Source organism: Peromyscus eremicus, chromosome 8a, assembly GCF_949786415.1.
Source record: "Peromyscus eremicus chromosome 8a, PerEre_H2_v1, whole genome shotgun sequence".
Lineage (NCBI taxonomy): Eukaryota > Metazoa > Chordata > Mammalia > Rodentia > Cricetidae > Peromyscus > Peromyscus eremicus.
In genome coordinates this window covers 51,401,993-51,417,298 of record NC_081423.1, presented here as the reverse complement: position 1 = coordinate 51,417,298, position 15,306 = coordinate 51,401,993, and the positions used below count along the sequence as shown (strand labels likewise).

At 49.5% G+C, this 15,306-nt stretch overlaps 1 protein-coding gene across 1 annotated transcript in view; it reads left to right on the top strand.

The window, feature by feature from the left end:
• Positions 1–15,306, top strand: part of Ntn1 (netrin 1) — a 141,422-nt gene that overhangs the window by 121,690 nt on the left and 4,426 nt on the right. The window contains exons 3-4 of the mRNA XM_059270654.1: positions 6,880–7,029; positions 10,330–10,383. Coding sequence (XP_059126637.1) covers positions 6,880–7,029; positions 10,330–10,383 — 204 coding nt within the window. The remainder of the gene's footprint in view (positions 1–6,879; positions 7,030–10,329; positions 10,384–15,306) is intronic.

Sequence of the window (15,306 nt, the reverse complement as noted above, 5' to 3'; positions counted from 1 at the left end):
AGCAGGGTAGCCTGCAACACAAGTCCCTCCCCCTGCCCTGGCCCAGGACACTGTGGTGAACAGCAGCTGTGAGGTTAACGTCTACACTCTAGGTATGGGAACAAAACCTTTAGTGGAGTGTCCTTACAGAGAAGCCACCTGCAATCCAGGAAGAAGGGGGTACTAATTCAGTGGCAGGGACAGGACAGGCCTGGGTCCCCCGTCATCTGTCTGAAACCACTTGGGTTCTTTTGAGCAGTCTGTCCCTGTCTGGTGACCCAGCACAAACACAGCCTGGGTTCTCTACAGCCAGCCACATTCGTGGGAAACCTGATCGTGCCATGTTCTCAGGGACCCACACTTCCTTCTGGCCTCACATTCTCTCTTCATGGAAAAAAACCTCTGGTAGCTTATTTCCCATGAGCAGGTGCTGCCTGCCCCATGCAGACTGGCGACCTGGATGGAAGGGATTGACTTCCCTCTAAAAACCATGGCTGGCTTCCAGGGAAATGGAAGTCACCAGGAGGGCTTCCTGTGACAGAGGGTGTTCCAGCCTGGGCCCTGTTCTCTGAAGAATTAGGGAAGCTCTCTGGTCATCCCCTCATTGGAGCCCCTACAAAGTAAAAGGCCCCCCTCCCCTTGCCTCATTCCCCACTTAACCATCCTGCAGTGAGCAAGTCACTGTGTGGGTGTATATGTGAATGTATGTATGTATGTATGTATGCTCTCAGGCATGTATCCATGTGTATCTCTGTGTTTACAAGCTAAGGGGCTACAGCAGGAGCCTCTGACTTTCTCTTCCTAAGGCTGGGTCCTGAGGCTTCCCTGGCTCCCACTCCCTTTGACAAAGTCTGTTGGAATTCTGTTTTTCCCACTTGTATTATCCAGGGCTCTCTAGAGGAGCAGAACTTATAGAATGAATGTATATATTTATACATATGGGATTTACTAGAATTGCTAACAGGCTGTGGTCCAGTTAGCCACACAATAGCTGTGTGGTCTACCAAGGGAAGGTCCAAGAACCCACTAGTTGTTCAGAGGCTGGATGTCTCCGCTGGTGTTCAGGATACTCCAGAATCCCCAAGAAGTAGGCTCTAGTGCCGGTGAAGGAATGGACTTGCCAATGAGGGTGAGGTCAAGCAGGCAAAACTTATGTCCTTTACTGAACATAAGCTGCCAGCAGAAGGTATGGCCCAGATTAAAGGTGGATCTCCCCACCTCAAAGAACTGGATTAGACCTGGGTCTTCCCATCTTAAATGATTTAATTAAGAAAAAAAAATCCCTGGAAGGTGTGCCCAGCCTCTTAGACCTCAGTTAATCCCAGATGTAGTCAAGTGGATGATTAGGAATAGCCATCACACCTCCGTAGAAGACCTTACCACAAGGGCACTGCCATTCATTGGCTTTTCTTATCACCCTTAACACCTACCCTTCTTTACTCAGAGGGTATAATTTGGGCCATCCTACTCCAGTGTCTGTGGGAAAAGGCCTTACTCTGGGGGAACTGGGAATGAGTGCTGGGTGGGGCTCCGTCCGGGTTGCATTTGGCTGTAAGTAACAAACAGCAAGCCTGCCTCACGGTGGTTGAAACAGGTCAGAGCTTATTTCCCCCTGGAAGAAACAGAAGGACGGAGGGTATCCTGAGAGGGTGAGGGGTCTGGTGTTCTCTCTCCTCAGGGCTGCAGATCCTTTCCCTGTCTCATTTCTATGGTGACTCCTCACCAGCCTGTTCCCTTGTCCTCCGACAGTCACACTGTTTTCACAGGGTTGTTGTGGGGACTGAGTCGATGTCATGTTGCCGATGTGTCTGTGGGAGTCTTGATGGGTATACCTCTGCTGGCAGATGCTCTGTTGGTGCCATGATGCAGCCTGGTGATGGTCACAGTGGCCTGGATGTGACCCTTTAGTGACTTCCATGCATAGATAATGACTTGTTGGTGTGGAAGTGTACTACAAACTACTGCCCCATTTAGACCAGATACATGGGTTTGCTTCCTATGGAATCTTGGGCGAAAGATTTGGAAACGCATCAGCAAGCATTAGCTTACATCTCATCCAAGGATGAACTGTTAGGATGAGCTGACCATACAGAATAATACATGCCAAGAACAGTCCTCCTTTGCTGCAGCAGACTTCTGGTCCCCGCCCTTCCCAGCAGTGGGCCCGCCAAGGTGGCTGAGGTCACCAGCTTTGAAGGGCTTAATGCATAGTCTTTAGTGCTCCTCCACCCAGAGCTTGTGCTGGGCCAGCTCCTGCCAAGATGAAGACACTCTGGGCCAGTGCTGGTGCCTAGGTGTGACGTAGCTTGGAATCTTCAGTGACCAAGTAACCCTTTGCGACCTTGTAAGGATCCAGAAGTTACTGGCACATGGTTGTATGGCATTGGCATCCAAGGAGGACGGTCTTGGTATGAATTTAAGGATTGCCAATGGGCTTGCAGAGCAGGCCAAGAGAGGTCAGCCAGCATGAGAACCTGGTGTCCCCACATGCCTATGCCCAGGCCCACATCTGTGGCTCATGACTAAGATCCTATGCTGTGGCCCTCTACTTTCACATGGCCAACTATGTGTTTGTATCATTCACCTTTTCTACTGCAGGAAAAAGTCAAAGCCATCCCTTCCTCAATCTCATCCTTCTCACAGGCCAGCAAGACTGGATCTTTCCCATTGCTAACTTTAAAAAAGGGCACAGGCTTAAATTTAGGGTATACCGATAAAGACAACATCTCAGCAGAGACATGTCCCCATCTCCAATGCTGTATTAGTTATTTTTCTCTTGGTAGTAACAAAGGCAGCTCAAGGGAAAACAGGTTAAGTTTAGCTCACAATCTCAGAGGGTTTCCATCCAGGATGGCGGAGGTGACTGGTCTATGCATGGTGCTCTTGGGCTGGAGGCAGCTTGTTTATGTGGAATGAGCCAGGAGGCAGAGAAAACTGGAAGCAGGGGCAGATAGAGCCATCAAAGGCCCACCCCTAGTGACCTACTTTCACCATCCACAGCCTTCAGAATTGCACCACAAGCCACATAACAAATGCTCAAAATGTGCGAGAGCTATGAGGGATGTTTCAGAGTCTTATCTAAGAAAGGAGCAAGATGGGAATGGTCCTAGTGCTTCTCAGAGATACACTGTCATAGGAGCCAGCAACCACCAGCCCGCCAGACCCTTCTATCCTCCATCCTGTCAGGCCCAGCCCCTTCCTCCTCCTAAGGCTTCCAGAAGTTTTTGCATGTCCTCACACCACTGGCACAAACATATGTTCACATTGTTCTCCTTTCTGAGCGCTATGGACAGGCTGGCTCTAATGTGCACATCCCCCTCCCCCATCTCCCTCCCAGATGCTGGTCCCTGTACTCTCCCAGGCTGGAGGCCTAGGGAGAGGCTGCCTTTTCAGGGCCCATTGAGGAGGGAATTTTTCACTTTAGCTCTTTGGGAATTTCAATTCTCATTTATTTTCCTAGATATTTTTGTCCTCTTTGGGGACAGAAAGACAGCAGCATACGGCATGAATTGAAATGGCTGCAGAATGCATTACTGGCACACACTGCCCTCCTGGGCTTCCTGCAGCAGGAACAGGCATGACTCGGCTTCCTTGACCCCCATTCCTTCACCAGTAAGGCCACTGCTCAGGAACAGTTGGGCAGAACTTAGCAAGAGGCCTTAGTGGCCTCTGCCTGGGGGGGGGGTAAATGTTGCTTAGAGCCCCATGGTGGTGGCGGAGATCATCCCCAGAGTTCTGACTGCATCATTGATAGAACACAGTGAGGAAGCTTCAGGATGCAGTTGGATGTGGGGCCACCCAGCGCTTATTCTTCAGAACCAGAAGGGGGGGTCATAAGATTCCCGCAGTGGCCTCTAACCTGAAAATCATTGGCCTTGCTTCACTCCCAGCTTGACTGTTCCATTCCTGGGGGGCCCCAGGAGGTTAGCCTGTGGCCAAAAGTTTTCCTGTGTCCCACTTGGCCCTGAGGTCCCACAGTGGCTTATAAAATAATCACTCAGAGGCTTATATTAATTATATCCCATCTCCTAGCTCTTTCATCTTAAATTAACCCATTTCTATTAATCTATGTTTTGCCACGTGGCTGTGGTGTTACCGGTCTGCTGGCATCTTGTTGCCCCTTGGGAGACTGACTCCAGTCTCCCTTGACTCCGCCCTTCTTTTCTCTGTATCTCTGCTTGGATTTCCTGCCTGCCTCTAAGCTGCCTTGCCATAGGCCAAAACAGCTTTATTTATTAGCCAATGGGAACAACATATATTCACAACATACAGAAAGATATCCCATAGCACTTCCCCTTTTCTATCTAATCAAAAAGGAAGGTTTTAATTTTAACAGTAAAATTACATATAATAAAACAGTTATCAAGCAAAAATTATAGACAATCTCTAGTCTATTTGTATTTGGCAAAATTAAAGAAAATACTCTATCATCTGTCTTATTTTTGTGATTCTAAAGTTTCGGATCTAGTTTACCTTTTATCAAGACTAAGGAAAGCTATAATTATAACTATCTAGTCTTTAACTCCATCAAAGACCTGAGAAGGAACATAATAATACCTAAGTAAACAGTGCACTGTAAGCAACTTTCGAAGGTCTAGAAATGACAGAGACAGCTGGCTGCCTGGACAGTCACCCAAAGGTCCTCTGCAACATTGGGGCATCCATCTTCAGCCTATAGGCCTAGAGTCTCTCAGTCGCTTCTCCCTGTGTCCTGTAGAATGTCTGGCAGTCTCCTCTGTGGAGCAGGAACCTGAAGGACCATCTTGCCCTGTTTAGGCAAAGTTTAGTGGTCACTTTCCCATGGGCCCTGCATGTCCAGTCTATACAACATCCTATTAAGCAGTGGATGTAAGGACATTTTTGCCCACTTGCTAACTTTTGCCACAAAGAAAGTAAACTCCATAATGTGGGCATAGTCCCCTAGGTTACTTCCTGCTTATTGGGAGCACTGTTAATCTTATGGGGATCCTGAGAAAATTAAGAATTATATTAAATCTTGGCTGTAGTGGTCTGTGAGGCTGGATCATCTCAGCCAGTTGCTTTGAAACTGTTTTGGATTTTGGATCATCTGGGCCATGGCTGTCACTGGAGACCTTTCAGGGGGTCTTGGTTGATCAAACCATATTAGCCTGGAAGCAATCTACAGGTTCTCATCTTCTGTGGAAACAAAAGCAGAACCTCTTTTCCAAAGCAACATATCCTTAGACATAAATTTTAAAGTCAAAATACCTTTAAAAGATACATATTGGTTTAACTTGGTAGCCCATACAATTGAATGTCTCTCTGCAGTTAAAAATCCCAAAGACAATATAGTAATTCATAGTATCCGGATTCTTTGTAAAGATGTAATTTTCATCTTTACGTGGCTTAACTTTCATATTATTACTATATTCTCTTTAAAGACTTTATTTTTTAAAACTATTTATTTCTTTATATAACTGTCTATAATCCTTTTCCTCTCTCTTCCAAGCCTATGTACACTTTTACACACATTGTAAACCATTGAGAGTTTTACTCCATCTGAATCTGTCTTATTGTGAATCTGTAATCATTTTTTGACCATTGATTTAAACTGCAGTGTGGCTTAGGACTGAAGTGGCAGCCCTGGCTGCTGGCTCTGCCAATGTCAGCTTCCCCACATGGTGGAGGTATGTTTCCCGGCCATGCTCATCGCCGACTCTGGGAAGCAGTGGGTCTATGCCTCCTATGCCTTCATATAGCAGCGTGTAGCCCAGAAACCTTTTTCTTTGGGGGGGGGGAAGGGGGGGTTCTGTACTATTAAAAGCTAATTCCACCATGTAGTGCACTGCATGGCTTGGAGAAACCTCTGTGTACTGCAGCGGGAATCCGCCATGCTGTACGTCAAGCCCACATGCCTTGAACCCGCCATACTGTAGCTCAAGCCCACACATCACAGTGTCTCTGTATCACGACTTGCCTGAGAGACACAACTACGAAGCTGCTCTTGGCTCCATTTTAGTAAGTTCTCTCAGGTTTTAGGTGGAAACTCTTGCCCCATGTGGGGCGCCAAAATGTAGTCAGAAGTTTTTTTGTGTCCCACCTGGCCCTGAGGTCCCACGGTGGCTTATAAAATAATCACTCAGAAGCTTATATTAATTATATCCCATCTCTTAGCTCTTCCATTTTAAATTAACCCATTTCTAGTAATTTATGTTTTGCCATGTGGACGTGGTGTTACTTGTCTGCAGGCATCTTGTTGCTCCTTGGGCTGCCGGTTCGAGTCTTCCCCCACCTCCACCCTTCTTTTCTCCATATCTCTGCTTGGATTTCCTGCTTGCCTCTAAGCTGCCTTGCCATAGGCCAAAACAGCTTTATTTATTAGCCAATGGGAGCAACACATTCACAGCATACAGAAAAATATCCCACAACAGTTAGCCAGTTCACTGGTTACCCATTTAGTTGGGGTTTTAAAGTGTTATTGTGACCCAGAAGTCTGGGTTCTGGGCATCTGGCTGCTGAGCAAGCGGGGGCAACATCCTGGCTCCTCCTTCTTGTGCCTCCCTCTGACCAGCATCCAGACCCTACTTCACCTAGGGAATCCACAGAGAAATCTGGGAGAGAAGCCAGTACCTCCACCCTCCAATGCCCCCCACCTCCATCCCTTGACGTCATATTTGAGCATCAGCCCTCCTCCTGGACTTTGAAGGTGTTCCCTGGCTCCCTTGTCTTGTTCTTCAAGCAACCCTTTGAAGTAGGTCCATTTTGATTTTGGTTTCCCGTTTCTTGGTAGGTAGGCAATCCACCTCAGATCTTCTGGAACGTGTGTGGGCGTGGTTAGGCCTGCCTGTTCATCTTCTCCATTCTTTTTCTCACGGGACACCCCTGGGCGGGAAGGGCGCTAACTGCCTCTCTGACCCTTCTGTTTTGTGCTCTTTGCAGCCTGTGATTGCCACCCTGTGGGAGCTGCTGGCAAGACCTGCAATCAAACCACTGGCCAGTGTCCCTGCAAGGACGGTGTGACGGGCATCACCTGCAACCGCTGTGCCAAAGGCTACCAGCAGAGCCGCTCCCCCATCGCCCCCTGCATCAGTATGTGAATCCCCTCCTCCCCTCTGCTTGGGTGGGAGGACCCTGTGGGGCTGATGTCCTGTGGGTTTAGCCATCACCAATAGGAATTTTTTCATTCACTGGAAGCTCCTTCAGAAACGGCTATGCACATTAGAGCCAGCCTGTCCATAGCCCTCAGTACTGACAAATGCTGAGTCACTAGCTGCAGGGAACAGCAAGATTCCAGCATGAGCCCCACTCCTACATTGCACTTTGACCCCAGACCCCAGGGGGATAGGGGCTGCCGCAGCTGCAGATTCAGAAGAGAGCAGACCAAAAGCCTTGGGCCTTTGAGAGAAGTTTCTCAGGTTCTTGTTCATGGCCCCTGTGAATAGAGCACCAGAGTGGGGATCCCAGAAAGGTGTTACATGGAGAGGGTGGGTCATCCTGGCCTTGGCTCTGAAGGTCTCTGTATTGCGCATCTGGTGGGTCATACTGCTGTGACCATGGGCAGAAAATGAGCTCTGGCTGACAAGGGAAGCCTAACCTGGCGAGGCCCAGCCTCGTCCTGTTGATTCCTTGGCTAGGGCTGACCAAGCCAAGGAGGGATGACTGGAGCAGAGAGAAGAGAGTCTCAGCAAACATGCCAGAGTCCAGGGAACCAGGTGTATTCTCTAGAGAGTGGGCTTCGTGAGCTCTGTGGGGGGAGCTGCCTGCCGCCTGTATTGAGTGGCACAGTGCCTCGAACCTTCTTAATGATTTAAATAAAAATCAAAGGAAGGATACTATTTCAAGACACGATTAAAAACCATGCAAAGTCACTGGGCATGGGGTGTGAGCTTGTAAACCCAGCACTTGGGAGGCAGAGGCAAGAAGATTGCAGGTTTGAGGCTAGCCTGGGCTACCTAGTGAGACCCTGTATTTAAAAAGAGAAGAAGGAAATGAAAAAGATACGCTGTCTGCAGCTGCTTTTGTGGACCAGCAGAGCTGCAGCAGATATAACCTACAGAGCCTGAAATAGTTACTACTTGGCCCCTTTCAGAAGTCAGTCAATCTCGACTTCTGAGGTTCTGAGTCCCTCAGTGGGTTCCAGTGACTGATTAGTGAAGGCGATTCAGAATAGCCCAAGAGTCTTGGGGCCGGTGCCTGGAGTCTCTTTATACCAGGAGCTACCACCAAGTCCTAGAGTGTTCCTCACAGAAGTTGCAGTCATCATCCCTGCCTCAAGCAGGTGGGAGCCTTAGACAGTCCACACCTCACCTGTCCCACTACATGTGGCCTTTGCTCTGTTGGTTCCGACGGCAATTATGACTGGTCAGTGAATCAAGAGTCTCTGCCAGGGTGTCCCTGCAGGTCCACTGAGGGATTGGATCCTGGTGTTCTCCCAGGGTACAGGAGATGGACAAGGTGCTTAGGCTGGCTGTCGCTCAGTGGAAGGGCACATGGCTCATATGCCCCAGGCCTTGGGTTCACCTCCAGCACTTGAAGGAAGGGATGGGAAGAAATCCTTCCCATGATGACATCCAAACACCACTCTCACAGTATATAGAAACCTTTCTCTCTGCACGTCCCAAAGCTGTGAGGTGAACACTTTTAGAAAGCCAAGTGTATCTGGGCCTCTGGAAACGTGTTCTGCCACTGCATAGCCTCTTTTTAAAAGAGGGAGAGGAGCCGTCAGGTTGCTCAGAAGGACAAGAACTAACACTTCAAAATCCCCCAGAAAAGAGCATCGTGAAATGACCTTTCCAAACTAGCGCCTGTGCCTTCCCACATGCTGCCGTACTGTCTGACTTGCTTTTGAAAAGGGAGGGCTCAAGCTCGGGGAACCACAGGCCTTATGTATACATCCCCGCTTTAGACACTGAGTTTGGGTGGCCAATGTGCCCCGTGGCCATTGGTGTGAATCCGCCTTTGTAGACCTGCAGTATTAGACTAGGCCATTTGGACGTTGTTTCCAGAGAGTTTCTGCTAGGACCAACCTAGCTGTGTAGGACTAAGAAAGGACCTGGCTTACGTCCAGCTTCCTAATGAGCTGCTGTGACCGGAGACCAAAGAGATGTGTGAATGAAGTCACTGAGAGTAAATCTGCCCCTTGCTGTGGGCTGTGTCCACTGTCTTTACCTCCGAAAGGCACAAAGCATGGTTCCTTTGGGAGACACAGACAGATCTCAGGTCAAGCCTCAGGTCTGAGGTGTCTAGAATCCGAGGTCAGAGAAAGTCTTACCACGGAGTCAGATGGTGGCTACAGACAGAAGGATCGGAGGTCGCTCACCAGTGGTTGTGTGCTCCTTCTAGACCAGTGGTTCTCAACCTTCCTAATGCTGCACCCCTTTAATACAGTTCCCCATGCGGTGGTGACCCCACCAACCATAAAATTATTTCGTTGCTACTTCATAACCGTAATTTTGCTACTGTTATGAACCGTAATGTAAATATCTGATAAGCAGGACATCTGATATGCAAACCCTTCAGCCCAGAAAGGGGTTGTGACCCACCAGTTAAGAACCATTGTCCTAGAGGGACTTTTGGTCCATGGTTTGGTCTTGTCTAGAAAAAGGAAGCCCAGACTTCAGACAGCTGGTGGGTGAATCAACGAAGTTGACTGGCTGAACTTCTTCACCAGTTGGAGCACAGGGATGGGTCCAGGAAGTAGAAGGGCTGAGCTGAGACAGAAGAGAACACTCTAAACAAAGGCCACGCCCAGCCCTGCCTCCTGCAGTCATATCCCAGTCCACCAACTAATAGACGCCTTAGCCAGTGAGAAGGGAGTCTGGGGAACTAGAGCCAGGCTGCAGATGCATCTGTCCCTATGAGAAGCTTCCCCAAGGGCAGGTCCCCAGCCCCTCACACACCATCACTGCTTCTAGATCCTTCCTCCCACCTTTGGGTTAACACTGTGATGAACAAGGCCCAGGTAGCCCTATCATGATGAACAGGGAGTCTAAGGAATCCCGGGGCAGAGTCAAGTGGATGACACTCAGACAGTAGGTCCCAGATGCACATGCGTGTCAGGTCCTGGGGACAGCATCAGCCCTGTGGACTGCCAGCCGCTCCCGCTGCCCCGACTCCTGACCCTCTTTAACAGATGAGATTCATGATTTCCCTTCCCAGTGAAGACGGGAACACACTGATTGCCCAGGATCCCTGGGACCCTGCTGCCAGCACCCCTTTTCTCCCCAACTTTTCATTCCTTTGAGCTGAGCTGTGGGGTGGGCATGGGGGAAGGAGGCTAGAAGGTTGGGAGGAGTCTGTGCCGAGACCGTTGTCTTTCCAAGGACTAAAATAATGTCTTTTTTTTTTTTTACCTCATTTTTCCTCCTCCCTTTTCTGAACCTCGTGAAGAGATTCCTGTAGCACCACCCACCACCGCAGCCAGCAGTGTGGAGGAACCTGAAGGTGAGACATCCCTTTAGCTTTTCGGTGGTTATATTGGCCATGTGGTGGGACATGGGTGGGGACATGGGGTGGGGACTAGAGGCCCAGATCCTTCTGTGCCCCCCAACCCACGCGGTCAGCTGGGTTCTGTTTTATGTGAGTGGTCTCCTCAGCTGCTCTGAAGAAGGAACTGCCAGACACTTCGTTATAACTCTCCTCCTAAGGATAAAGTTAGAGGATGTTTTACCGGAGCCAACTGCAGGTGGAACTCTTCCTCCTTGTCCTCGGAGGTTAAGAAGTTGCCAGAACCTCAGAAATACTGGGGCCAAGGATTCCCCTCCTTCCTGGGGTTGCAGGGGCCCAGGCAGGGACGGAGAGGAAGGAGTCCCTGGGCACTGGTTCATGGTCAGAATTCAGGAGCTCTGAGCCCCAAGATGGGGAGATAATCCCATTTTCACATCCACCTGTTACCTGAAAATGCAGCCTTCATGACAAAGGTATAGGTCCCGGCCCCAGCTGCCAGCAGTTTCTGTGACATGCTCACCATAGCAGTCATAGCTCTGTTCACGCTACAGACTTGGTGCAGATGCCAAGAGATACTGTGTGTGTCCCTGGCTGCTTTGCAATTACATGAGTCCCCAGACCCGCCACTGGATGCTCATCTGCTGTCATTGCGAAAGCACACAGATAACATGACTGCACCATTGACCTGTTAGAGTTCAGATAACTGGACTTCAGTAGTATTTTCCCATGTACGGATAGATTCTCCTTGCCTTAGGATGGGGTGGCTTCCTGATAAGATTATTGTAAGTGAGAAATACTGTACAACGCAGTAAGGGTAACGCCCAGCCCTCAGCAGCGTGTCCTCGCCCAGCTGAGCAATGAACAATGGGTGAGTGTCGCACCTGTCTTGGAGTGGATGGGGACAGCTCCTTGATGCTGCCCAGCATCGCAAGAGAAGGCAAGGTCCAACCTCATTCATTCAGCCCAAGGAAAGACGCAACAAGTTCATAGTATGGCTTTACTCAGTGCTTGCTGTTTTCACACCATAGTAGATCAAGACTATTTTAGTGTGTGTGTGTGTGTGTGTGTGTGTATATACTATTCTAAGAAAGGATTTACTGGGCTTCTTGTTGCAAGGAGAGGTTTCACATCCCTGGTTTGGGCACACAGGGAGCTTAGAGCCCCACGGGATGGTGTGCCCTGTGAGGTCAGTACGGGACCACACCTGGAGACCCTGGATCTGAGGCAGGAGTGGTAATGAGTGGCAGATTGACATGAGGGACTCTAAGTCAGTCTGGGAATGTTGTCTTCTCTAGACTCTGTAGGCAGCTGTAGGTGAGCTTGCACACTCAGGTGGTCACCTGACTCTGCATCTAGGGGAGAACTGTCCTGGAAACTTGAGAGAAAGTAGAGTCAGGACTTGAGCATCTGTATCCACAGCAGCTGCACGGGAGTGCTGGAGTCATGCTGGGACAGTCGGAGATGTCCCTGGCCCGGGCAGTTTGTTGAGACTTCTAGTACCCCTGGTTGAACCCCTGTTGGGAGAGAGGTAATGACAAGGGCTAGGGACGCCCATTCCAGGGTGCCTGGGTGCTAGGTGCCAGAGTGGAGCTGTAGAGGCTGGAATCTCCCGCCCACTGCCCTTCTCGGCATAGTCCTAAAGGAGGCCAGGTCCAGAGGACAGAGCTGGTCATTTTCTATACTGATTTCTTTTTAGAATTTAAAGTTTGTTCTCCCCAGCTTCTTGAGAGGTTAAGGCAGGAGGATCCCTTATGTTCACAAGTTCAAGGCCAAAATGGGTAACATAGTGAGACTTTGTCTCATGAAAATCACAAACACAAACAAAAAAACTGTTCTCTCTTGCTGAGGACAAGGATACTTTTTTTTTTTTTAAACACAGTGTTGTTGTTATTAATTAAAAATTAAGTCAGAGGCTGAGGGTGTAGCTCAGTTGAGCACATGCTCGGCATGCAGGTTTAATCTCTGCCATCAATGAACTAAAACAAGAATTAGGGGACAGTAGTTTTGAAGTAAGAAGATGTTGAAGTGGAGATTGGATTATTTTTATGTGTGCATGTGTTTGCATGTTTATATGTATGTGTGTAGGTGTACATGCATGTGTTACCACATGTTACCGCATGCCTGAGGCCCAAAGTTGGCCACAGATGTCTTCCTCAATTGCTCTCCACTTTATTTTTTGAGACAGGATCTCTTGATACGCTCAGAGCTCTCCATTTCTGGCTAGTCTATCGAGCCAGCTTGTCCTGGGCATCCCCCATCTCTGCCTTCTGAGGGCTGGCATGTCAGGCAGCTGCCATGCCTGCCCAGCTTTTACATGGTTCTGGGTACCTGAACTCTAAGGTTGTTATCTGTTGAGCCATTTCCTTGGCTCCAGAATTTCAATTCTTTTTTCTTTTTTCTTTTTTCTTTCTTTCTTTCTTTCTTTCTTTCTTTCTTTCTTTCTTTCTTTCTTTCCTTCCTTCCTTCCTTCCTTCCTTCCTTCCTTCCTTCCTTCTTTCTTTCTTTCTTTCTTTCTTTCTTTCTTTCTCTCTCTCTTCTTTTCCTTTCTCTTCCCCCTCCTCCCTCCCTTCCTCCTCCTCCTCCTCCTCCTTCTTCTTCTTCTTCTTCTTCTTTTTAAAGATTTGTGTCTGTGTGTGGGTATGTGCAGCTTGCTCTCTGAGTCCAGAACAGGGTATTAGACCCTTTGGAGTTGGTTGTGAACCGCCTGATGTGGATGCTAGACATTGAACTTGGGTCCTCTGGAAGAGCAGAAAACGCTTTTAACCACCGAGGCATTTATTTCTTCAGGCCCCAGATTTGGTTCTTGATACTTAGTGGTCATGTGACTAGCCAAAAGTGACAATGATACACGTGAGTAGACAGACTCACCTGGATGGGCTTTGGGGCTGCCCAGGGCTGTGCAGAGGTAGGATACACAGCTTGCCCTGGGACAAGATAGACTTTACTGGGCTGTCAGTCTCCTGGAAGCTTTTCTGGACCTTGCAACTTGACTTTGGGTTTCTTGTAATTATTTTTGACTTTTTAACCTTCTGATAGAAAAGGGTAACTAAAGGGGTGAGGGGGTGAAGGCACTCCTGAGACACCTGTAGACTACAGGAAGCCCGTGTGAAGCATCGGAAGGTTCTCGGCGTTAACGGAGGAGTCTAAAACAGCTGTGGTGCTGGAGAATCAAGCCTGAGGCTGTGGGAATGCTCCACTCCAGCCTCCTCTGAGTCACACCCACTCCTAAACTCTGGTAGTTGTCTTAGCAGTCTTCGGTTAGCTAATTACCTTTTCTGATTCCTTTGGATCTTGTGACTGTGGCTTCTTCAGTTAGAACCTTAGCGAGTATGACCGAAAGTGAACCACTCCAGTGCTTTGCTTGAAGAGCGAGTGGGAAATCAGGTTTGGGGCTTGGAGCAATGCCTGGGGCCTCAGCCCAATCTCTGCAGCCTGCCCTGGTGGGCTCTGCAGAGCAAGAGCCATTGCTGAGGCTCTTTGGGATGTCCTATCACAGAGAGCCTGGCTGGCTAGCTGAGACATTCAGCTGGAGGCTGGGAGGCACCTGGGAAGTGGAGCCCTGGAGCTCGGCATTTCCACACTGCGCACTCCCATGGGGAGTGAAGACCCTTGAGTGAGGCCATCTGTGGAAACTCTGCATGCATCCACATAACAGAGCAGAATGAGTAAGCTGAGGGACGAGACTTCGCCCTGAAGTCATCAAGCCCTTGAAGAGGCAACTTCCTTGGCTAATGCCCCTTACTGCTCTCAGGCAGAGTGGTAAGAACTAAGAGGTCTGCAGCAGAGAAGGCCAGGAAGGAAGGTAGGAAGCCCCCACTCAAAAAGGGTGTCACAACCAAGGCTGCCTGGGACACGTCTAGTAACTGGGTGGAGGGACCGCCACTCCTGTGGCCGCAAGAGGAACACCGGCCCTGTGGCAGCTCTAGGCCGCTCCTGATCGGCTGCGGTTGCTTCTATTGGAGTCACTTGGGTGAGTGGGAGGAGCTATGGTTTGCATGGCTCAGAGGGTATTGGTGCTACCACAGCTTCTTCCTATTGAAACAGGAAGGGGTGGGGCCTAGTGCTCTCACCCTGGTGCCCCTGGGGAGGCAGGACCCTTGCTCCGGCTAGAGCTTCCTCTCCTGCAGAAACACCTGCTCACTCCCTGGCTGCCCCTGTAATCCTTCCTGAGGCACAGGGATGTACGGGAGGTTGCAGAGTGCTTTGCTGCTTTCTGTGGAGGACCATCCAGCCCCAGGCTAGCTTCAGAATGCCCCATAGGAATTCCTTGAGGATTGAGTAGGAAAGAGACACACGGGGTCTGCATCAAGAGCCCTTCCTCCAGAGCTGGTGAAAACCATAACAAGGAAAGGTAGCCTTTGCTGCTTCTCCCCCCCCCCCCCCCCATTTCCAAGACTCTTCTTCCTTGTGGATGCTAGACCTGAGTTAAGGTCCAGGAGTGAGGAGCTAGCCACCTCCTGGCTTCCCCACCTCTCAGCAGTGGTCTTGGGCTCTTCTCAAGCCTTGCCTTTTTCATAGCTTCTGACCCATTGAGAGTCCTTTGTGGGCTTTTTGCTACTGCTTCGGTGGCCCTGGGGTAGGAGGGGAGGAGTGGCTTTCTAGGGTACTCAGGAGATCCCAGAGAGAAGACTTGACAGCCAGTGTGCTGGAGGATGCTGCCCTCAATGCCAGCAGGTATGCACGGGGGGGGGGGGGGGGGGTAGAGGCGTGTGTGTGTGTGTGTGTGTGTGTGTGTGTGTGTGTGTGTGTGTGTGGCCTCTCCAGCTTTTTGCTAAAGAAAATAAATTTATAGAGATCTGCAATGTGGGCCAGCCTGGGCTCTCAGGTCCCCAGAGCGCCGCTGATCTGATCTTGTCATTTCCTTCTCTATGTAACTTATAAATGAGAATCCTGTTGCTAGGGGTTGTGGGATTATAACGC